Raw genomic sequence first — 23,738 nt, 5'->3', positions numbered from 1 at the left:
GTTATTTATTGTTTCTAATACATTTACTCATTATGGTCTCTGCCTTTTAGATGAAAGCTGACAGCATTCAATAAAATACTCAAGTACTTCCAATGACTGTTGTTGGTCTGATTGCTGTAGAATTCCTGATAAATATCTCAGCATTTCTTTCAATATTGACATTAAGTGTGCCTTAGGACCAACATGTACCTTGGCAATTCTAAACATATTAGAATAAAAAAGATGACTTCAGTTCTGGTACAGGATATACACTCAAAACATTAATTTGTTGCTTCTCTTTACAAACTGTCCTGCTACGTTTCCCTGACATTTTCTAATTTTATTACTAAAATATGACCTGGAATGTCGCCTACATCTTTGGAAGTGGAAATAAGGGCAGGGAAGGCAGACTGGAGTTCAATTATGTTGCTAGGGTTACAGTAGTGGCCAGTGAGAATTCCAAATGTGGAGATATGCTGAAGCAAACAATGGTTATTCCAAATGATTAACATATTAACTGATTAATTAATGATTAATAAATAAATACGGAATTAAAAATCTATCATCAGTATTGGTGATCATGAAACTACTGAACTGTTGTAAAAACCCATCTGGTTCATTAAAGTCCTTAAGGGAAGGAAATTCGCCATCCTTACCTGGTCTGACTTCCACATGACTCCAGGCAACGGGAGTGTGGTTAACTTTTAACTGCCTTCTGAAATGGACTAGGGAGCTGGTCAGTTACATATGAACAAGGAGCAGGAGTAGGCCATTCAGCCTCTCGAGCCTGCACCGTCATTTAGTAAGATCATGGCTGATCTGATAGTAACCTCAAACCTGCATCCCACTACCCCCGATAACCTATCACCCCTTTGCTTAACAAGAATCTATCCACCTCTGCCTTAAAAATATTCAAAGACTCTGTTTCCATCACCATTACAGGAAGAGAGTTCCAAAGACTCATGACCCCGAGTGAAAAGATTTTGCCTCATCTCTGTTTCAAATGGACGACCCCTTATGTTTAAACAGTGACCCCTAGTTCTAGATTCTGCCACAAGAAGAAACATCCTCTCCACATCCACCCTGTCAAGACCCCTCAGGATCTTATATGTTTCAATCAAGTCGCCTCTTACTCTTCTAAACTCCAGCGGATACAAGCCTAGTCTGTCCAACCTTTCCTCATAAGACAACACACCCATTCCAGGTAGTAATCTGGTAAACCTTCTCTGAACTGCTTTCAACGTGTTTACATCCTTTCTTAAATAAGATAACTAATACTGTACACAGTATCAAGCCACTATGAAAAAGTTTAATCAGCACTGTACCGACATCACACAGACTTTTTAAAAATTCATTTATGGGGTGTGGGCATCGCTTGAGAAGGTGGTGGTGAGCTGGCTTCTTGAACCACTGCAGTCCCTCTGGTGTAGATACACCCACAATACTTTTAGGGAGGGAGTTCCAGGATTTTGGCTCAGCAACAGTGAAGGAATGGCGATATATTTCCAAGTCAGGATGGTCAGTGGCTTGGAGGGGAACTTTCAGTTGGTGGTGTTCCCATCTATCTGCTGCCCTTGTCCTTCTAGATGGTAGTGGTCATGGAGCAATTCAAAAGGCAGTTCACTACCACCTTGTCAAGGGCAAGTAGGGATTGGCAATAAATACTCCCTTTGCAAATGACTCCCTCATCCCATGAATGAACATATAGAAAATTCTTTGGAGTTTATTATCGAACTCTATACGAGTATGGAGATGATTGGTTTAGGACTTTTGAAAATAACATGTTGAACACTGGAAGGGACTGCTGTAGTCCATCAAGATGGAAACTGTACCATTCCTAATGTTATCATAGTTTATGCAAGAGCGAAATTATTCCACTAAAACAATGGTGTTGCATGGTTATGTCATTTAATCATGTATATTGATGTGATGCTCAACAGTATTAGTTTACAAAACTACCCAGTTATAATTTACCTGTGTTTGCATCAATATCTCAGAGTGATCAGGCACGTGGAGATATGGTAGAGGAGAGGCTGGGTTGATTTCTTCCGAAACAACAATCTGGAACTTCTGGGGAATTTTAAAAGGTACTTCATCCAAATAAGTTGAAGTTCCTCCTAAACAGTAAAATATTCAAGTAAGTTTAAGAATCTGAGCCTGCATTAGAGGCAGGTTTACCAGATATGCTTATGCTTTATCTTATGAGGCCATTATCATCATTTAAAATCATGACTGTGAAATAGCATATATTCTGAGAATCCCTATCCTATCCAGTGGTCAATGTTTAACAAGTATATCAGCGCCCAAATCATAGCCAAGGAAACATATTTAAGTTAAATGTAGGACCATTGCTGATACTTTTGTCTGGGTCAAGAGATTCAGTGTTCAAGCTGTGCTCGAGGGCTTGATCATATAATCCAGGCTGACACCTCCAGGACCTGAGCACATAAGGTAAATGTACACTTCAAGCAGACCTGAGAGAGTATTGTGAAATTTAGTCCCTATTCCAATCCAGGTGCATGTAAAAGATCCAAAAGTATTATTTGAAGAAGGGCGGGTGGGTTTTCTTGAGACCTAGTCAATATTTTTCTCTCAGGCAACACCATCAAAGTGGGTGAGCTGTTCAATAACCTCACATGCTGCTTGTGGGACCTTGTTTCCACAGATTGGCTGCTGCATGTGCTTATTAAACAATAGTGAGCACACTTCAAAAGTGATTTATTGGCTGTGAAGCTCTTTGGAATGTTCTCGGGTATGAAAGGCATTCTATAAATGAAATTTCTTCCTTTCTTAAAGAGTCCACAAAATGAATGAATTGGTTCCTTAAAATAGGAGTAAGAACCAAGCATTAACTATACAAAGACAATAAAAAAAGTACTGGGAGATCTGGCAAAACTATCGTAATTTGCTGAAGCAGGAAAAAGAGCCATAGATATTTACAGTGCAGAAGGAAGCCATTCAGCCTTTTTAGGGTAATCGCCCCTCCTGGATTGTCCATGAATCTGGCAGGAATTTCCCAGCACCGTTGTTAGGAGCCTAAGAGAATCTCACTCTTTCAATTTGTAATAAATTTATAATAAAAGGTGGGCAAATGTTTTTGTGAAGTGCCTGTCAAGCCAGATGGTGAGAGCAACCACATTGCAAAGTAGAAGAAGCCTATCAACCAGTAAACAATATACCCCCTTATTGTCTATATTTATTTCTGTCTGCAGCAGTTAGCATTTTGTTTGTGGTTTGTTTTGGAACCTTTCTTCAAATAGGTATATTTTGGCAAAGCATGTTCCGCTTTGGCATTAAAATTCTTTGATGATTGTTGCCTTGGTGGCTATTTTCAAGGTAATAAGCAGTGTGCTGATTGCCAGCAAATAATATAATATAATAAGCATAATATAATATAAAAGCCTGCTTTCCGAAGCTAAGAATATGATATGGGGACAAAATGTGGCCACTTTATATAAGAGTTCACATGAATATAACTGACTAAAATCCAGATCCTATGGATTCAATATTACACCGTTGCCCATCAGTAATCTCTTCAGTTCCCTGCTGAATGAATGAAAGGTTACAAAATTCACCATATAGGTCCCAATGCAACTGCACTAATTGGACAACTGTCCCTTCTAATAGCACTTACCTACTTGAGGTTCTCTCATTTTAAAGCAGTGTCCTTTTGTTTAAAATCCTCAGCATGCTGGGATTGACAGATACTCCATTTTACATTGGTTCTTAATTCTCACCAGTTTATTGCTTAAATTGTGATTCACATGAAACAATTTTCATTAATTAATTGGTAAAAACACTTATCTGCTGCAACATAAAACTAATAACATCACCTTCTGTTATTAGCCTAATTTTCTCACTGCCCTTTTGTTCACTTAGTTGATGGGGAACAAATTGTTCCAATTTTGTTTCCATATATTTCAGATTTTACAGTCTGCTGTTTATCTAAATGGATGCCATGTGCTGAAGTTGGCACGACTTTACTGTACTGCATTCTGGAATGTTGATACTGGCACAGAGATTGCTTACCTTTTAACACTGAGGTTATGCCAGCATTGAACTAACTAATCGTTGAATCAAGAGCCCCAGACATGTTATTTTTATATGTATGTAGTTTGACTTGGAATACTTAGACTGAATGTTTGCACAATTTGATTGGATTGCTATCAGTGCAAATTTTCCAGTGTTCCAAGATAATTAGAATAATTTACTTGCTTCTAATTCATTTACTGCCCTTTGTTTCTTCATCTTGCTAAATATTCCTGATGACTATTCAAGGAATGGTCTTTCTTTTTGTTTAGCTGAGAAATCTGGGTGAAAGGTCGAGGTTTAAGTTAGAAAATAAGGCAAAAATAAATTTCTATTGCACACAATCATATCTGAAGACGCATTTACTCCAAAGCCATTGCATTGATGTGAAACTGATGATGCAGTTTAGAACGTAAATTAATCTAGGGCTGGATTTTCCATTTGGGGTAGGGATCAAGTGTGGGTCCTGTCCCTGCATCACATTAGGAAAAGCTACTAGATACAATTTTTGCAGGATTGGCCAATCAATGTCCATGGGATGTGCTCACCATCCAATTAAGGACTGCGGATGGGCTCACGATGTTGGAGAGCAGATATGAAGCCCTCCAACACAAAGAGCTACAACCTGCCAATACAGGTGAGAGAGAAAGAGGGCACCTCAAGATGGAGGCACCCTTTCAGCATTTTAAAAATTGTGGAAATTAAGAATGGCCACAACTATGAGACTACCATTGTGGGGTGCGAACCCTTCCACAGGATGCCCTGCAGCCATAAATGCAATGGTTTGTAAGCTGGGAGGCCACCTCCTTTCACTGACCTTGTTTCAGCCACCACTAGGAGCCCACCTGCAGGTAAAGCCCCTTAATTACCTTAACTGGCTACCCGCCGCTTCAGGAAGGTGCTGGAAAACCAGCACGCTGCTCTTTCATGGTGATTCTTCTGTCTGCCCACCTCCAGTCCCACTCCCATTGGGCTTCAAAAACCCAGCCCCTGTTGTCGTGGTCAGACAGCTACTGCAGTACAACTCTGAAAGCAGTTTTGGCCTTCACCCCTGATTTGCATTTCAAAATCATCAGTTTGAACCATTCTATACCAGTGCTGAACTTGTACCATGAATGCACAAGTAATATCTTCAAGTGTTTCAAGTTTAGAACAAGTGCAGCAGCTCGTTCCGAGGGCAAATATTTAGAGGTGTTGAGGAAGTGAGAGGCCACAGGTCCCTGAAGGGATAAGATGGTAAAGAAAGTATCTGGAATGCTTTCCTTTATTGGGTCAGGTATAGAATACAAAAATAGGGATGTAATGCTGGAACATGTAATGCTAAAACGCTGGTTAGACCACAGATGGAATTTTGTGTACAGTTCTGGTTGCAACATTCTAGGAAGGGCATAATTTTTCTGGAGATAGTACAGGGGAGATTTACAAGAAGGTTGCCAGGACTTGGAAATTGCAGCTATAAGGAAAGATTGGATAGGCTAGAGTTGTTTTCCTCAGAACAGAGGCAGCTGAGGGGTGACTTATTTGAGGTGTACAAGATTATGAGGGGTCTAGATAGAGTAGACAGGAAAGATCTGTTTCCCATAGCGGAGAAGTCAATTACCAGGGGGTATAGATTCAAGGTGATTGTGAAAGGATTAGAGGGGACATGAGGAAAAACTTCTTCACCCAGAGGGTGGTGGGTGTCTGGAATTTGCTCCTTGGTTCAGTGGTGGAGGCAGAAATCCTCAACTCATTTAAAAGGTACCTGGATCTGCCCCTGAAATGCTGTAACCTGCAAGGCTACGGACCAGGTGCTGGAAGGTGGGATTAGAATGGGCAGCTAGTTTTTTATTTTTTGGCCGGTGGAGACACGATGGGCTGAATGGGCTCTTTCTGTGCCGTAACTTTTCTATGGTTCTATAGTTAAGTACAGCAGCTAGTTTACTCACGGCAAACTCCTGTAACAGGAGGATTTGACATCTCATTCAAAGGACATTAGCCCTAGTAGCACTGAAATATCCATCGGTCTGTGAAACCTGTATTCATTACTTAACCCTTGGAACTGTGGTGTCATTCCGGTTAATCTGCACTACAGCTCCCCCAAGACTAATATATCCTTCCTGTGGTGTAGTGCTCAAAGCTGAAGACAATGCTCCAGGTGGAGTCTGACCAGATCAAAGCTGCCTGACTCAGCATTAAACCAATGAATTTAACTACATAACTCATTAGTCCAACCTTTGCAAAAACACACACTGTCTTAGAATTTTTTTTAATGTAGTGGTTTTTAGTGGTTTAATTTCTTTTAAACCCAGGAAGAACAAAGATGACGAGCAAGGTGTCCAGAAAAAACCATTGGCATCTCTCATCTTTGTTTAAATAAATAGTTAATGGACACTCCATAGACACTGAGTTTTAATAAAACCTCTGCCATTCACAAACTGGGGAGTGGCAACACTGCTGGCCCACTGTATTTAATATTTGTGAAGATCTGTAGAGCACCACTTCACAAACTGGGAGTGGCACATGTGGCAGTCACACTGCATTCCTACCTATGGGCTTGAGCCGCACTAAACTCCAGCTCAATTATCACCCTCCCCCACCCTCTGCCCCAACCCCCAAAAGTCCCCAGGTGCTCACAGAAGCCAGTTTCAGAGCTACTGTCCTAGAACAGGCTCATTTCTCTGAAGGCTGAGTCTGACGTTTTCCAGGCATTTTTTTCTTCAATTGGTATTTGGGTTTTTCTGTTCTTTGCTCTCATAGGATCATAACGCCATAAAAAAAAGGAGCAGGAGTAGGCCATTCAATCCCTGCAGCCTGCTACACCATTGAATAAGATCATGATTATGTGACTGTGGCCTTAGCGTCACTCTCTTGCCTGTCCCCTGTAACCCTTGACTCCCTTGTCAATCAAAAGTCTAACTCAGCCTTGAAGATATTCAGAATTGAATTCCAAAGACTAAGGGCATTCTAAGAGACGAAATTCCTCCTCATCTCTGTCTTAAATGTTATACCATTTAACTTTAAACTCTCCCAGGCCACTGGTTGGGGAGTGGGGATATCCATTCATGATGGACTGTGTGAGGCAGACTTGATGGACCAGCTGGTCGCTTTTTGTTTAAATTAGGAGATTGCCATTGAGAAAGATCCCATCCACAATGTTACAGCCATGGGAGCACAACTGTTTAATTTTAATTAATAGGACAGGCCACATTCACCTTACCACCCATGCATTCATTTGTGGAATTACTTACCCAAACTGCTGTAAACCTCATTCTCGGAACTGCTCATTGTTGCCACACTTGACACAAGCAATCTGAAAAGAAGGAAACAATCGAGTAACAACTCTGATGAAATTGGGAGATCCAACGTCGTGGTGATGTACTCAAGTCACTGGGAACACAGCACATAGATACCGCTGGCTGGAACTTAATAGATGGAAACGTGCGAATTTGCACGTTGATAGTTTCTTTTGTAAATCTGTTGACTCTATTTCAGGTTTATTTCAGATTACGTTTCAGCCAGATAAGCGCGTTTCATTAATGGAAGGTGTGTTTATAATTAAACTGGTGATAACATAGGTTTAGCACAGGCTAATCTCCAGAAAGATGATCGCTCTTGAACATGCAACCCCCACGTGATGGAAACTCAGTGAACAGATTTGCCGAGTGTTACCATTGAACAAGAGACCAACAAGAAAATACATCTCGAAGCTTAGATCTGATGTTTGTGACTCAACACACTAATTACTCCCCCCCCCACCCCACAAACTGACCTTGACACACACACACGAACCATTCGCAAAGCCCTTCTCACGCGTACATGTTAAGGTTACAGATTTCACGTAGATTGGTGTCAATAATGATATTAATAACTTCTCTCATTGCCCTGGAGCAAGTTCCCATTTTGTTAGAATAATCATCTAAATGGGTATTGCCGTAGTCCAGTAATGCGGAATTGGATTTTTGGGCTGTCGATCAGTGTTCACTTTGTCGATCAACAGGCACGGGTTTCACTGGGTTAGAAGCTCCTCCAAAAAATATCCAATTATCTGGTCGAAAAGTTAGGTTTTAGAGGCAATGTTATGCCAAATTGCAATAAGGAAAAGTGATGCTGTAATTAAGGAATGGTTGAGTTTAGTCAGAAATAGAAACAAGTGCTGAATATGTAGAGTATCTGGAAGGAGTGGGAACAGAGAAAAAAACCCTCTCGGGTGCGGACGGACTCCGGCATTTTCTGTTTTTATTTCCGATTTGCAGCATTCGTATTTTCTGATTTCTTCAAAGTTAGCTGGCGACAGTATACTGTTTCGAGGCCATTAATCAGGAATGAATAGGCGAATAAATGTGATTTTAGAACAATCAATGCAAGAATTAAGATTTTTTTTGTGTCTGCATTAACGTGACTGGAAAAGCTGGCGTTTAATATTCGAAATATGTCGCCTCAGGGGGACAGCTGAACATTCCTTCAGTAAAATGGGAAACAGTTTGGCGCATGTATTGTGTATACATTATATTGTATATGTATATATGTCTTCCGTAAGACATTTAAAACATACATAGCCGCTAGTTTTAATTTAAAAAGGAAAAACATCAGAGCAGAAATATTCAGATGTACAAGTGTTATATTTGTCCACTGGAAACCATCCAACTCCAGTAATCACATCAAAAACACAAATAGAATATGCCGGTGTGCAAAATACATTAGAATCGATAACTGCTTTCTTGTATCTTAAGCTCCGCATATTCATAAATGTCCTGCAGCTTTTCCCCTTTCATCTTGATGCTCTTATGTCACAAAAGATTATTACATTCAAAACTGGGAAATATCAAAGATAAGTAAAGAACATTCCTAATTTCGATATTTCTAAAATAGTGTTTCCTGTAGCTATCACGTTTCTTAAATAGCGTGAAGCCTGTAAGCGAACGATGTTCTACTGTGATTTTTATGCCATTATTGGTATTTAAAATTGCTCACTGTTGGGGACCAGGTTTGGGGGAGGACTACTTCCTTCAAACTATCTTCGCGGCGAGCTGCAGAAAATGCTCTGTGCGAGAGAGAGAGAGATGTCACCTGAATGGCTATCTGACGAAATCAGTGATTACTGATTAGAGCTTCTTAGGATGATGGGCTTCCTAATCCAGCGTGATATTAATACATCGACTATCCCCACAGCACCACACCAGCGTCCGACGCTTGTATTTATACATAATGCCTATCAAGGAAAACATCCTAAGGTGCTTCACAGGAGCATGAGAACAAACATTGACACAGAAAAGGAAATGTTACCAGGGCTAACTAGAAGATTGGTCGAAGGTGTAGGTTTGATTAGGTATTCCAGGAGGAGAGTGAGTTTGAGAGGCAGGGAGCTTTAGGGAAGGAATTCCAATGGTTTGGGGCACAATTGCCAATGGGGAGGGGAGGATGGAGTGACAGGGGAAGGATGCCCGCGTTAGAGGGGAGGATGGAGTGACAGGGGAAGGATGCCCGCGTTAGAGGAAGACAAGCCTTCTCAGAGGGTTGGAGGAGGGTACAGAGAAAGGGAGGGGTGAGGACATGGGGCGGAGGGGGGGGGATTTGAACACAAGGTTGAGAATTTTAAAATCGAAGAGTTGCTGGACCAGGAGCCAATGTAGGTCAGGAGTGATGGGTGAGTGGGGCTTGTTGTAATGTAGAGTACAGACAGTAGAGTTTTGGTTGAACTCAAGTTGATGGAGGATGAAATATTGGAGGCCAACCAGCTTTGGACTATTTAAGTGTGGAGGTATTGGAAATGGAAGGAGGTTATAGTGGCAGATGGGCTGAGGTATGGAGACTGATGATGTCCAGAGGTGGATGAAAGGGGTCTTGGTGATGGAAGAGGATATGGAAAATTATATATAAAATATATATATATGTATAATTTCATCAATTTAGCCAAATCAATGCTGTCCATCTGAAAATGCAGCAGCTCTTTAACAACCTTTACAAACCCAATCTCCTTTCACCCAGTGATGGAGATTCAGCCCTCTGAAATTCAGATAATCTAACTTTAAAATTAGAGACAAGAGGCAACTGCCAAGATGTCCTTCCGGTTTAAGAGAAGTAAAGGTAAGGAAAAATAGATTTGCATTTATCTTATGATTTATCAGGTCTTTCTGGAAACTTCTCAAAGCCCAGTTAAAAGACTTGGAACTCCCATCCCAACAGCACTCTGGGTGTACTAACATCACATGGACAGCAGTGGTTCAAGGAGGCATCTCGCCATCACCTACTCGGGGGCAATTAGGGGTGGGCTACAAAGGTTGGCCCCTACCAGCGATGCACACATTCCATGAATGAATTTTTAAAAATACAATGAATGACTTTGAAGTTGTGACAAGTAAGCAAGCACAGCAGCCATTTTGCACACCAGATTCCGCAACCAACAGTAAACTGATTGGTCAACTAATCTACTTTTGGTGCTGGTTTGGGAAATGGTGGCCAGAACTCTTCAGTGGTCTTTAAACAGTGTCATGGAATCTATTACGTCCAACTAAATCCCAGGCAGACTTGGCTTCGTATTTCATCCAAATCATTCCTTCAGTATTGCGCTAGATGTCAGTCTAGGTGAAGCACACAATTCCTGGAGTGGACTTTTGAGTCAGAACTAAGGGTAATTCCAATGGAACCAAGCTGATTAGGAGTGACAGCTGGAAGAAATCAGGGGGCTGGCTAAAAAAATGGAGTGAGTAACATGCCTGAATGAATTGAGGGAAGAAGAAATTTGAATCAGAGAAAGGACCAGAGACAGAAATTGGAGAAATTCCCCTGGTGAATCAAAGTAACATAAAGAATGGAGAAAAATAACAGAAAAAAATTACAGAATCACAAAAAAATCTAAAAGCGAAAAAGGAGAAATAAGCCTAAAAAGAATGAATCAGAGGTAACAAATTATATATATATTATCCTATTATTTTTCTATTTGTTTGCTGATTCAAAAAGGACATTCCTTCAAAAAAATTATTTATGCACTTGGTGAAAACAGATCTCCATATAAATTCTGATCAATATGTAGGAGCACTGTTTTCTTGGTGACAGACCATGCAAATCAATCAGGGTTGCATTTTTGGAACAGAAGAGGCCGAGGGGCAATTTAATTGAGATGAACAAAATGAGAAGGGGTTGAGATAGAGTGGATAGAAAGGATTAATTTTCCTTTGCATAGAGATCAGTAACAGGTGGAGGGGAGGGGAAGGGAGGGGAGGGGAGGGGAGGGGAGGGGGGTGGGGCAATACATTTAAAGTGATTGGTAAAGGTTAGAGGGGAGTTGAAGAGTATGTTTCTGACCCAGGGATTGGCAAGGAACTGGAATTCACTGTCTGAAAACAGGATGGAGGCAGAAACCCTCATCACATTTGAAAGATATTTGCATATGTTCTTGAATTACTGCAACCTACAGGGATACAGGCCAAGAGTTGGAAAATAGGATGAGGTCAGATGGCTTTTTTTGTTGGCCAGCATAGACATGATAGGCCAAATAGCCTCCTTCTGTGCTGTAAATTTTCAATGTTGTTACTTTGAATTGAATCAAAATTCTGATTGTTTCAATCTAAAATATGGTGCGTAATTTCATCTTCTTAAATTCTCTACCTGAAGGCAGGTCCAACCCACGATGCTGCAATCTCCACCAAGGGTAGGGCCAGGAGGCTGATCCCAAATCCACCCCAGCCAGAAAAAGGCATCAAACCCTGTGCTGTTGGTACTAATATGATCCACAGGCCATCCAGACAACTGAGTTGCTGTGACAACATGCAGTTTAAATGCATGTTGTGGTCTGGAGCTGTGCATTGGGATGGTAGAGGCTCCAATTTCTTTCCATCACATGGCTGACCAGTAATCTCTCCCACTCTTAATGCCTGCCACTGGCATGCATTGGAAGGATTTACAAGTTGGTCCTCAAATCTGTTTGGCCACGTTATGAATGCATCTTCCTTGGCCATCAAGTCCTGGAGTGTAACTTGAACCTGGAGCTTCTGGTTCAGAGGTAGGAACGCTACCCACTGCTCCATAAAACCTCCCCTGGCGTAACTTACCCAACTTTAAAGTGCAATTGCTCAAAGCTACTCTCTAATCTTATGTATCTAAGTGTAGCCACATCCTACCCTGATGCACCTGGAAAGGGAGCACGCGGTGTCTGCTGGCGCCATCGAGGCCTTCCGTGCCCGGTGGGCACCGCGGGGACTGGGGTGTTTTGTTGACCCCTTTAATCACATCTTGATTTGATGTTTGTAAGGTTCCTTTAAAGTTTTTTTTTCCTTGATTTTACAGCTGACCTGACTTAGGGGCTGTGCTTGATTTCTCCCCTGTTATTGTTAATTTAGTTTATTGTTTTGACTCAAAAGAGTTACCCTGATGCACCTAGCACCATACCTTTCCTGAAGTATTGTAGCATCTTCATACTTTATGTTGAAATATGTCTGCACTGGTTACCGAAAACAAAATAGATAATTTTCCAAACATTTGCATTCATTTTCAGGGTAAAATCCAGAAATATATTTTGTTTCATTATCGGAAAGATAGTGAAATATGTATAAATTTCCAGTTACTCCCTTGGAGTTACTGCCACCTGCTGGAGATTGACAAGTTTTGCTGCAGCTTACAAAAGCCAAAACAGAATGGATGCAGTATTTTATTGTGCTTCTGCATCAACATTTTCTTACCTACAGAGCTACACCTGAATTTCCGTGATTTGGATAGCACCAAAAATTGATTGTTCTAAATCCAAATTTACCCTTTGAAAAATTCTCTCTCCCTTTGTAATCCTCCTTTGCCTCTCCAACATGTTGTCATATTCTGTCTCTCAAATCAGCAACAACTTGCTCAGCCTCTCCTCAAAGGCAGCTTCAACAACTTACAAAAATAAATTGACCATCATCCTCTACAAATGCAGTAGCATTGAATCATATAATTTACAGGACAGAAGACCATTCAAACCAATTACACCTAACATCACCATTTATGCTCTCAAAAGCTTTCCCAAATTTTAAACCCTCTATTTGAACTCTTCACCCTGTCTGAGTCAGAAAAGCCCCAATTTTGAGCCATTCATCATAACTATAAGCTCTTGTTCCCAATATTCTAATAATATTTACTATACAGCTGCTCCACCTGTACAGTAACCAGATAGTGAGATCAATATTTTATATTCAATGTTCCATGTGGAAGTCAGAATTCCATACACTATTCTACTTGCCCAAAATCTTCTGGCAACTCAATCTCATCATTTTCTCCAAAACCATGCTGTACCTCAGCCTGCTTCACACTCTTAAAGCATCTTATCACCACCCTCCCCTGAAGCATATCACTTTCTTGCCCATGATCTATCAACATATGACTCAGCTCCTGAACATGCAACAAGATCTCAATTTGCCTCTCCAAACTAAAAGTGATCTTTGTTCATTGGAATACGTATCAATGGAGATGGCCAATGTGAGAGCCCAGCTGGAAGAAAATTTAGATATTCTTGAGATGTTAAGAGCACATATGATGTGGAAATTATATTACAACCATGGGATTCTGCAAAGGACTCTCCAGACAGCTATAAGCATGGCTGCAAACTACTGATTTAATTATCTTCCTTTCCCCCTATGGTTATATTCTCTTTCAGGTCCCACACAGCACACACCATTCCTATTTGAAAGGCAATTTATTCCTAGGTTTTCAATCAATGTCACTCCTTAGTCACTGACCAAAGGAATACAAGCCTGGCTGATCATGACAGTGCAGCTGCAGAGAGGTAACCAGAGCCCATCCTCGTTCACATTACAACGGACAGGTTCAAAATGTTGGTACTAGCCACTTGCTTGTCCTTTAAACTATCGAATACACATGGCCTAGTGAGAACAAGAAAAACTACAGGGTAAGAGGGTGAGTGAATGAATATGCAAGCTAAGGAAAGTACTTGGGGAGTCTAAAGATTTAAATAATATAACACTTTGCACCCCTCAAACAGAATCTTTGTACATGATCAGTCTAATCGAAAACATTTTAAAAGCATTGAATTAGATCCTGCTCAATAATATTACCCATTTTACAGATCCAGAGGTGTTACTATTTGCTTTAGCTGTTAACAATAGACCTCAGTAAGTTAGGATATTTGCTTTGATTGAGATTGAAGTATATTTACAGCCCCAACTAGAGTTAACAGGAACAGGAAAAGAGAGGATCAGATAAATTGGAAATTCTGGTTAGAAATGTTAGTCATTTGAAATATTGCTAATTTTAGCCCTTATTTCTGAAAACTTCCACCTGTCTATACTTCGTGCCTTCTTTGCTCTTCCTACATCCAGAATTAGAATTAAAACTTCCTGTGTAAAACTTGTCAGGCTGTAATTATAACTTATCCTTAGCGATAGAATGCGTGTATAAATTTTAGAAGCAGACTAGTTACTGCAAACTCTCTAACCCCATTTCATCTGCAGACTACACTTGGTTCTGACTCTTCATGTGCAATGCCACAGGAGATCCACTAGTAATATAATGTATCAGATTCACTATAAATGTCATACTCTTACTTGGGCATCACTATTCTGTGACACACAGTCACACCTGCATGGTTCTACTACTACATGAAATACATATTCCAGAAATGACAGATCCCCAAAATGTACTGAGGAAAATTTGCTTTGTCCTGTCTTTCTGCAGGCAAAGCAAACCAATCCACTAGTCTTATGAATTTAGGATGGTATCAAAATGTCACAGAACTCTGAACAAGGTGAATCCATCTTTATTAAATATAAAAGAGATACTAATTGGCGACAAAATACTTCAGCCACAGAGCAAACTGTTGAACAGCATCAACTCTCATTCTGTTTGAGTGCAGTTGCCCATGTGGCAGTAGAGGGTGGGTGTGGAAAGACCCAGCCCTGGGGAATACTGCTTCCATCAGGATGATCTCCTGGCACAAGATATCGATCCCATTCTTGTCTAACAAGGAGAGAAAGAAAAGCATTAAATCCAATTACAGTAGTCACCATATCCTATATATTCAGAACTGCACCATTATGTATTCATCACAAGTATAAATCAGTTCTGCCTGCTCGCACTAATCGCAAGGCAGGTTTCAAATAGCACCTGCAATATTACTTCACGAGTTTTTTGATGGGGGCTAAAAGATTCTGCTTAATCTCAAACAGGAAAAAAAAAAAGGATACCTATTTAATAAAAGTAAAACCAACTATTTTGAGCATGGTGACCACAATGGTAGATTACTCGATCATTCCATTAGAATGTAGAAAGAAGGCATGGCTCTCTGCATGAAGAAACAGGTAACAAACATGGCAACTCTATCCTTTGGAAATTGACATAAGAGTCTGGTAAATATTACTGAGCATTGTAAGTGACCCATCTGAAAAATAACTAATTTTTAATGACAGATGATAAATGAACTGCTACAGAAAAACATCCTGAAAAGAGTAAGAGGTGGAGGCTGGCCTGTCTCTAAGCACCAGTGTCAGATGGCTAATAATTTCCTTTTATAAACAGCTAGGGTCTTGGTGACTTCATTACTGCCAAATTAATAGTGCAAAATGATCGCTTTCCGTGTGAAAATTATAGACCAATTTCTGTCATCACCTTCAACTCTGAGGTACTGTACTAGCAAAAATTACTGCCCTCAGCTGAAGAGGACCATTTCCTTCCTCAATTCATCCCATTCTGCAGGAGCTGCTCTAGTTTATAAGATACATTTGGAAAAAGTGATAACATTAATAATCTGAGCTGTGTGAAATATTCAAACAGTTTGAGTAAACATTCCTTCTGTTCCTTGTTTTAGGGGTACCAATTACACATAATGATGCCAACATATATGAAGGCTCCAGATATGAACATATTCATTAATCCTTACCTGATTTGCACAAGCACATGTGAAGAATGCTCAGCTTGCAGATAATATTGGCGAAATGGCTGCAGTGGGTGGTCTGAAGGTAATTCTATTGAATGAAGTAAAAAATAAACAAATCATTTGGTGTTTCTTTTTTAGTATGCCATAGCAATGATAATTTAATACGTTAATTTAGTTTGGTGTTCCACTGAGGTCCAACCCTTCAGAATCTTTAGTTGCACTGTTTTAATCCAGTTGCGCCCTGGAGCTCTTTTAAATAAGGTTTTTTTTTAAAAAATGAGGAATAAATTTTACTTGAGACTGATGTAAGGCTATGTACACAACAAGGCTGGTCCTTATAAAGATCTTTAAAATGCGAAAAGGTCCTGTTAAAGTTTCACTTCGTACAACAAAAGGAAATCTTAAATAAATGTAACTCAATAATAGCATAAAATGCTATTTCTAATCTCTTCAAAAAGTGGTGGATTCTTCAGCAACAGTGGTAATGGTGGAGTGTCAATCACTGTTACTTTAGTTGGATATCTTTACACATTGTATTTGGGCTATTGTAACAAAAGGGGAAAAATCTCTCAGTTTAACTATTTGTCATCAGTCATGAAACATTCTTCATCACAAGGGATATGGAGTACTAATGTCTCCCGTGTGCAAAGACAGGAAGAATAAAATTGTTCTCGTGTGTGAGCCACAATTCTATTTGCAGTCCTGCAGTGACTGAGATTGGCTGCTAGTTAGCAAAACACAGCAAACAGCAATTGGCATGGATGAATAGAAAATAAGCAAATGGTAATAAGGTTATTTCATGGGCACATCATGTTTTAATTAACTATTACCAGGAGCCCATATATTAAGATAACATATGGCAATGTAGACAATGCTAACTCAAAAGAACAAATTATTGAGATCCCCAAAAATCAGCATTGGTAATTTTTCAGACATCTGATATCAGATATCAGTAATTTAAGTTGTAAAATAAGATTGCAGTGGGTTCCTGCATTTCTGCAATTTGATGGAACTCCAAATAACACTCAGTGAAATGTTAACATAGAATGTATATTGTACCATATTAGTGACCACACTTCAAAAGTACTACACTGGTATCAAAGCACTTTGAAACATCCCGAGGTCACAGAACGTGCTCTATAAATGCAAGTTTTTCTTTTGTTGATGGTCTGGATCTATCTACAATTAGCAATCATCATGAAACCTTCCAAGTTAGTCATAGGTTAGACTTGAGTAACTTAAAGCAAAATACTGCGGATACTGGGAACCAAATAAAAATAGAAAATGCAGAAAATACCCAGCAGGCCTAGAAGCATCTGTGCAGAGAAAAAGAGTTAATGTTTCAGGTGGATGATCTGTCATCAGAGTATTGTGAGAGGTCTTCAATCTGAAACGTTAACGTTGTATAATTTTACATTAGTCTTCAGTTACTAGATCCTCAGTAGAACAAAGACCAATTATCTAACTTGCCCATTATAATAATGCAGTTTGTTTTAAAAAATGAATTTATTTATATTAAAAAGGAGAAATAGAAAAGGGGGAAACAAATACCTGGATCTCCAAACATCATGGATTCCACTTCACGTTGCTGTTTCTCTAGTTTATCTCTCTCTTTCTTCAGCTTTTTCTCATTTTCCCTTTTTCTTTCTTCTTCTTGTTCTCCTTCTAGCATAACTCTCAGGGCTCGCTCTTCTGCATCATACAATTCACTGCGTTTTTTAATTAGTTTTCTCAGCCTCTCAATATGATGTTCAAAGGTTTCATCAGCTGAAGGAGGAGGTTGAACACCTGTACAAGTAACACAGCAATTGAATCGTCAGATTGATTTAATTATATTGTTACAGTTAAACTGGTACAAAACCTTAAGAAAACTGAAATAAAAGCAGAAAATGCTGGAAAAACTGAGCAGGTCTGACAGCATCTGCGGAGAGAAAAACAGAGTTAAGTCTGTATGACCCTTCTTCATACAGACTTGAAACATTAGCCCTGTTTCTCTCTCCACAGATGCTGTCAGACCTGCTGGGTTTTTCCAGAATTTTCTGTTTTTATTTCAGATTTCCAGCATCCCAGGTAATTTGCTTTTATCTTAAGAAAACCGTGCTCATTAGCTTGAGTCTTTACTGCGTAAACCTTTGCAATTTTTAACATCCATTATAGTGCAATCTAGTATCACGAAATTGTAGGATTCAGAATTTATCAAAGCCTATGGGTTTATTCCACCAAAGTTACAGAGTAGGGACTGGAAGTGTAAAACAACATTTCTACGAAGACTGACAAAAAACGGTCCCTGTTTCAGTCTTGCACTAGGATAATACATCAGAACACATTTGTTACTCAATCAGGTCAAGGTTTCCATGTGCTAGAATATTCAAAATTCACTGCATCTTTTATCCTCCACACAGGATTTGTGCAAGAACAGATCAGCATATTTTTCTATCCTTAGTCTATTTGTAGAGTTTGTGTTCATATTCATGTTGCATAAAATCACATGAACTAAATGCCTTATCAAACACAAGACATGACCTTTTTCAAATAGCTGTAAGGTTCTCAGCTTTGCAAATCAAATACTAGATGTAGATAAATATTTCCGATAATACATAATATTTAGTTTCAAAAGGGAAAAAATGAAGTTAGTTTCCAATTACATTTTTTCTATAAATTTATAGAATATAAATTAATTTATTAATATTTTTAAAAAGACAAAACATTTATATATTTGCAGTATGAGGTTTAATTTAATGAATAAGTGGTGTAAACACGTTTTGTTAACTAGACAACTATCTGGTAGTCAAGAGGTTAAAGGTTGGAGACTACCAGCACAGGGGTCCACTATAGTCTGTGTTCTACAGGTCCTTTGGCAAAATCAGGGTTAATGAGGCATATTATTATGTACAAAATACAAGCGAATAGCCTAACGGGGAAATTAATGTGCTTGCAGAATGAGTTTTTACGTGCTAAATTCCCTTTCCTTATTTCTGAACATTTGTGTGTTCTTATGTACATACTGCATTTTTAAGATGCACTGGAGTTAAAAGTTCGAATGGAAGTGCATAACTCTAAGGACACAGGCATAAACCTGCTGTGTTTTCTGGGGAAGTCACTTTGCCATTCCAGCACTTGAAAGCACACCTGTGAAAATACCAGTACTTATTTTTTGTATATATTTGGTACCATGTTTGCAGAAAGCAACTGAAAGAATAGATAACTAGCAGTGATCCAGTTACTGCTGAGATCAACTTACCAAAGAATGATCTTACAGTATTTTGTGGCCTAATACATACTTTAACCAGGGTTCAGCAAAGCATTGTAAATTGTGCATTGCAATCTTTTGTGTGAATCATAGTGCTAGGCGATAATGTTCTCTGGGAAACGATCTGCAGAATAGTAAAATGGAGTAGTTGAGGCAGAGACCATTGCATCTTTTAAGGGAAGAGTAAATAAACATTTGAAAGAGGAAAATAAGGGGCAATGAAGTAGGGTTAGTTCTAGCTTCTTAGCAAAGAATCAACACAGGCAGGATGGGTTGAATAGCGATCGTTTAAGCCATAAACAGCAGTGCTGTATAAAAGCTTTCTATTGGCATTCTACACTGTGTAATGTGATATAAAGTGTTGAGCTCTTGACAGTCTATCAGTGTAATGCAAAGTCGTTGGCTGTCACACAAGACTGACATACATGAAGCAGCAATCTCAGGCCCTGTAGAAAAGCTTTGTTGGACGAAAGTTGAAAATACATGCCTGTATGTGGGCCACTTCCTTTTTACCAACACACCTTTTCTAGCTGCAGCTTCCTTCCTCAGTTTCCGCAGCTTCTCCAGTGCCCGCAGGATATCCACTAGTCGTTTTGCATCTGCCTGTTTTTTCCGCACCTCTGACAAGACACTGTCTGCTGCAGCTTTCAGTTCACGTTCCTACAAACCAAAAATAAATATTGTTGCTTTGAACAACAGAATATCCAAAGTGGTGCTGGTGTAAATCAAAATATTAAACAAGATGAAACAGGGAATGCCTATTCTTTCCACAAACTATCTACAGTACCATGACATCTCTTCCACTGATTAATCCAAGAAAGTCTATTGCAAATTCCACACCTCCATTGGTTCACTGAATTAACAGGTATGTTTTCTAACTTTTGCTTTTTAAAAAGTGAAATTTCTGCAAACACTTAATGGGCTTGATAAGTTCCCCCAGCAATTCCTTGATTACATGTTGCGCATATTCATTTACTACACCAACCATCCTTGTGGCTTCTATAAGCAAAATGTGTATGAGAATGAGAGTACTAGCTGTCATATAAGTTTCTTAAAAGTCTAAGGTGGGTTGTTGCAAAGTTGAAACTGTTACCTTATAATTCATCAATCCTTTGAATTTTAATTTTCCTCCAAAACCATGACAATACACTAGTATAACATAACACCCCAAGTTCATTAGGTTTCTGATAAGTCCAAAGCCTGAATATCTCTTCCTATATTTAACAATTTGATAGAACAAGAAAACAAAGATTATGGCAAAAACATCTTCGGTAAATTACTGTGACAGTGATACAATAGAGCAACAGTTTTAATATATTTTTATGCTGTATAAAACACAATTCTGAAGAATTTCTACAGTGACCATTCATTCTTAGCAACACTGCATTTGACTACACATGGAAGCTATTTAACTTTAAAACAGATTAAAATCAACAAAACGGGACAAGTTATTGGATAACTTATAATAAATCCCTGCTGAGACTATTCTGTACAACATGTATGCAAGGACTAAAGGCTCAAACACAGTGTATGTAACTTACTGTAACTTTAGCAGTCTTCTGAAGAACTGTATTAAACTTGTCCAGATCGTATTTCTATGTTTACAATTGAATAAACTATGTGTAATACAAAGTGCATCCATAGTTAAGTAAGGATTAAGCAGCTGAACCAACTGTAAATTTATCAACTGTCTGTATTTTATCCACCCATTAAAGCTGGCTTTGTGGTACTGAACTACACAAGCCAGAAGAACTAGTTTCCATCTCTGTGCTGGGCAGCTGCTGGGGTGCAACAATTCCTCTTATTACATCTAGATTAGAAATAGAAGAATATGCCTGGCTGGTCATTTCTGATTATTATCCAGTGGCCTTTGCTGCAAATAGCGCATGCCAAACCTGGTTGAGAATTGGGTTTGACGAGTCTGACAAGAAGTTGCCATCAAGGTTCATAGATTGAAAATGGCCATCAGGCAGTTGCCTGCACCTGAGGAACTGCAGTACAGTGCAATTATCTGTAGTAGTAACAAACTAGACTATCCTCAATATCTTCCTAATCATTAGTTCTGAATGAAGGAAACAGTATGGCCAGTGTGATTTAATGCATTTACAGCACTAAGTAATTGGCACACTTCAAATCTATATTTGTATTTATGTCTATGTTTGTTACTGCCCGGATCTTACAATTGCTAAGCTGTGCAAATCACTGTGCCCCAATCACACATGCAATGCAGTAAAGATAAAATTAAATACCCTCTTTTTTTCTTCAACTTCTCGGACACACTTCATTCTCCATTCATCAATTTTTGCTTCTTTTTCTGCTGCCCTTGCCTCTTCCTCTTGTTTTTCTAACCGCCACTCTTGCTTCTTCCGTTGAATGTTGCTTCTTTTCTTTTTGATTCTTTCCAGTTTCTTTTTCACAGCACTGAGGTAGTCACTGTCGTTTAACGTCTTTAGTTTTTCCTGTAAAGCAGTCTTTATTTCAATTGCTTTTAGATAGGATTCAGTCCAGACTACTTCATTTTCCACATTATGCCTTAACTGCTGACATAAGGCAGTTAGCTCAGTGACAAGTTTACAAGCACTAAGCACCGATTCCTTTACTTCACTAACTAACGGGAAAGATTTGGGCTTTTTAATCTCGGAAGGTTGCACCCTACGTTTTGACAAGAATCTTGTAAGCCATAACTCATCTTGCTCTTTTAGAGGTTCATTACATTTAAAATTATGAGAGAATTGGTCTGATGATGACTTCCTGGTCATCAAGTCATTTCTGTGCAATTGTTCCACACTGATGTCTTTTAGGTTTTGTGGGAAATTAGCAACACTGGGCCACGGTGTTCCCATCTTTTCATTGTTATACTGCATGCTGTGATCATTTTCCCAAGGTGGCATCTCCCCTGATGAATTTGGAAAGTTCTGCTGATTATTCTGGATGCTGTGATTTATTAACTGAGAATTTTGAGGTCCATACCCAGCAGGTAAGTTAGGAGTTTCACTACGAAGCAAGTTTTGGTCTTGGCAGGAACTGTTCTGAGGCTGGGAAGACATGCTGTGGATGTGAGGTGGTACATTGTTGGCAACTCCAGTTCTCTCAGAGAAGGGTGGATATTGCTCAGGATGTAAACGTTCCCGGAATGGATACTGTTGCTGAGAATCCGGGTGTTCGTGTTGATATGGAGGTTGAGGACGATGATACGACTGTCCCTGCTGAGGATAGCATTCCTGATATTGATCAGCTGACCGGTCCGGATGTGAAAATCCCTGTGGGAAACTAGCTTGGTCCCTGCATTCATATCCCTGCACTTGGGGCAGACGTTCCTTCTGCTCATGACCCTGAGGGAGGGGAGGGTAGCCCTGCAGGTGGGGAGTTTGACCTTGGTGGTGATGATTCCATGGGTGAGGAGGGCGCTCATGTCCTTGTGAGAGAGACAGATGGTCCAGATGCTGATGGCCCTGTGGGTGAGGAGGGTGGTTTGGATGTTGCTGACTCTGTGGGTGGCCTCGATGTTGCTGACTCAATGGGTAAGGAGGGTGGTTTGCAAGTTGCTGACTCTGCTCCTGTGGGTGAGGGCGGTGGTTTGGGTGTTGTTGACCCTGTGGGTGAGGATGATGATCTCCGTGTTGCTGACCCTGTGGGTGAGGGGGGTGGTCTCGGTGTTGCTGACCCTGTGGGTGAGGGGGGTGGTCTCGGTGTTGCTGACCCTGTGGGTGAGGGGGGTGGTCTCGGTGTTGCTGACCCTGTGGGTGAGGGGGGTGGGCACGGCCCCATGGCTGGGATGGACACTGCGGGTGAGAGTAGTTCCGCTGGTGGTCCTGTGGGTGTTCTCGATGCCCCTGATCCCACTGCTGCTGCTGGCTGTGCTCTTCTAACGGCTCCGCCCTGCCCACAGCCGGAGCAGGCCCTCCCGGGCCGGGCTGAAGGTAACTCTCGGTGAGGGGAGCAGGCGGCCCCCAGTCTCCGCCGGCCGCAGCCCGGCTCTGGGCCAGGCCCCTCTCCGGGACAGGGAAGCTATGCTGCCGGGGGAGAGGGAACGCGGCACCAGGCTTCTCCTCACTCCTACTCCCAGGGTTATAAAAGGAGTCTCGGCCTTGGTTCTGCGGGGTGAAAGCCGCAGCCGGCGGCACGGGCGGCCCATGGCGCCGCTCGGGAAGACCAGCATAAAATGGTGGCGGCCGCTCCATCTCTGCCCGAATAGCCAGCTCCCCCCACCCCCCCTCACGTCATCTGATTGGCAGCCATGGATATCCAATCAGCGCGTAGAAAGGGCGGGGTTTATCAGGAGCCAACCGGAGTCTCGGTTGCGCGCCCCCTAGAGCCAGGCTGACCAACCCCTCCAGGAGAAGCCAAAGTCCTCGACACACCTGTACCCTCAGGTAGAATCAAAAATTGGTCAGGACTCAATCCCATCACCTTCACTCAGACTCCTAGGTACGAGAGGTCGTTCTGTTGAAGGGTCATGTGGACTCGAAACGTCGACTCTTTTCTTCTCCACCGATGCTGCCAGACCTGCTGAGTTTTCCAGGTAATTCTGTTTTTGTCCTAGGTAGGAGAGGTTGGTTTTACCTTTCTTTACAGGTTTGGAAAACTCCACAGGAAAAAGTACTTCATGCAGGTTGCCATGACTATTACCTTCATTGAAGC

The 23,738-nt window shown here is 40.5% G+C and overlaps 2 protein-coding genes across 2 annotated transcripts in view; both read right to left on the bottom strand.

Annotated features, from left to right (window-relative positions):
* ubap1lb (ubiquitin associated protein 1-like b) overlaps positions 1-7,352 on the bottom strand; it is a 33,836-nt gene extending 26,484 nt beyond the window's left edge. The window contains exons 1-2 of the mRNA XM_078529949.1: positions 7,239-7,352; positions 1,954-2,096 (exon numbers count right to left, since the gene is read on the bottom strand). Of these exons, the coding sequence (XP_078386075.1) occupies positions 1,954-2,096; positions 7,239-7,275 (180 nt within the window). The 5' untranslated portion in view covers positions 7,276-7,352. The remainder of the gene's footprint in view (positions 1-1,953; positions 2,097-7,238) is intronic.
* Positions 7,353-14,715: 7,363 nt separating this feature from the next.
* Positions 14,716-23,305, bottom strand: pdcd7 (programmed cell death 7). Its single transcript, XM_078529944.1, has 5 exons — positions 21,347-23,305; positions 19,619-19,757; positions 17,399-17,635; positions 15,851-15,935; positions 14,716-14,931 (listed from the first exon to the last, which is right to left on the bottom strand). The coding sequence occupies exons 1-5, from the start codon at positions 23,276-23,278 to the stop codon at positions 14,802-14,804; spliced, it is 2,523 nt and encodes an 840-aa protein (XP_078386070.1). The 5' UTR covers positions 23,279-23,305; the 3' UTR covers positions 14,716-14,801.
* Between the last annotated feature and the right edge of the window lie 433 nt (positions 23,306-23,738).

This window comes from Cetorhinus maximus, chromosome 26, assembly GCF_964194155.1.
Source record: "Cetorhinus maximus chromosome 26, sCetMax3.hap1.1, whole genome shotgun sequence".
Lineage (NCBI taxonomy): Eukaryota > Metazoa > Chordata > Chondrichthyes > Lamniformes > Cetorhinidae > Cetorhinus > Cetorhinus maximus.
Note: the sequence above shows the minus strand (reverse complement) of the source record. Positions and strands in the feature narration are given on the sequence as shown.

Bases quoted from the DNA above. Each gene is read 5' to 3' on its own strand.
- pdcd7 (XM_078529944.1), bottom strand. From the start codon at position 23,278: ATGGAGCGGCCGCCACCATTTTATGCTGGTCTTCCCGAGCGGCGCCAT. The intron at 19,758-21,346 runs GTATTTAATTTT...TTTGGTTTGTAG, and splicing joins AAGTTGAAGAAAAAAAGAGG to GAACGTGAACTGAAAGCTGC. The intron at 14,932-15,850 runs GTAAGGATTAAT...TCTCCTTGTTAG, and splicing joins CATGTGCTTGTGCAAATCAG to ACAAGAATGGGATCGATATC.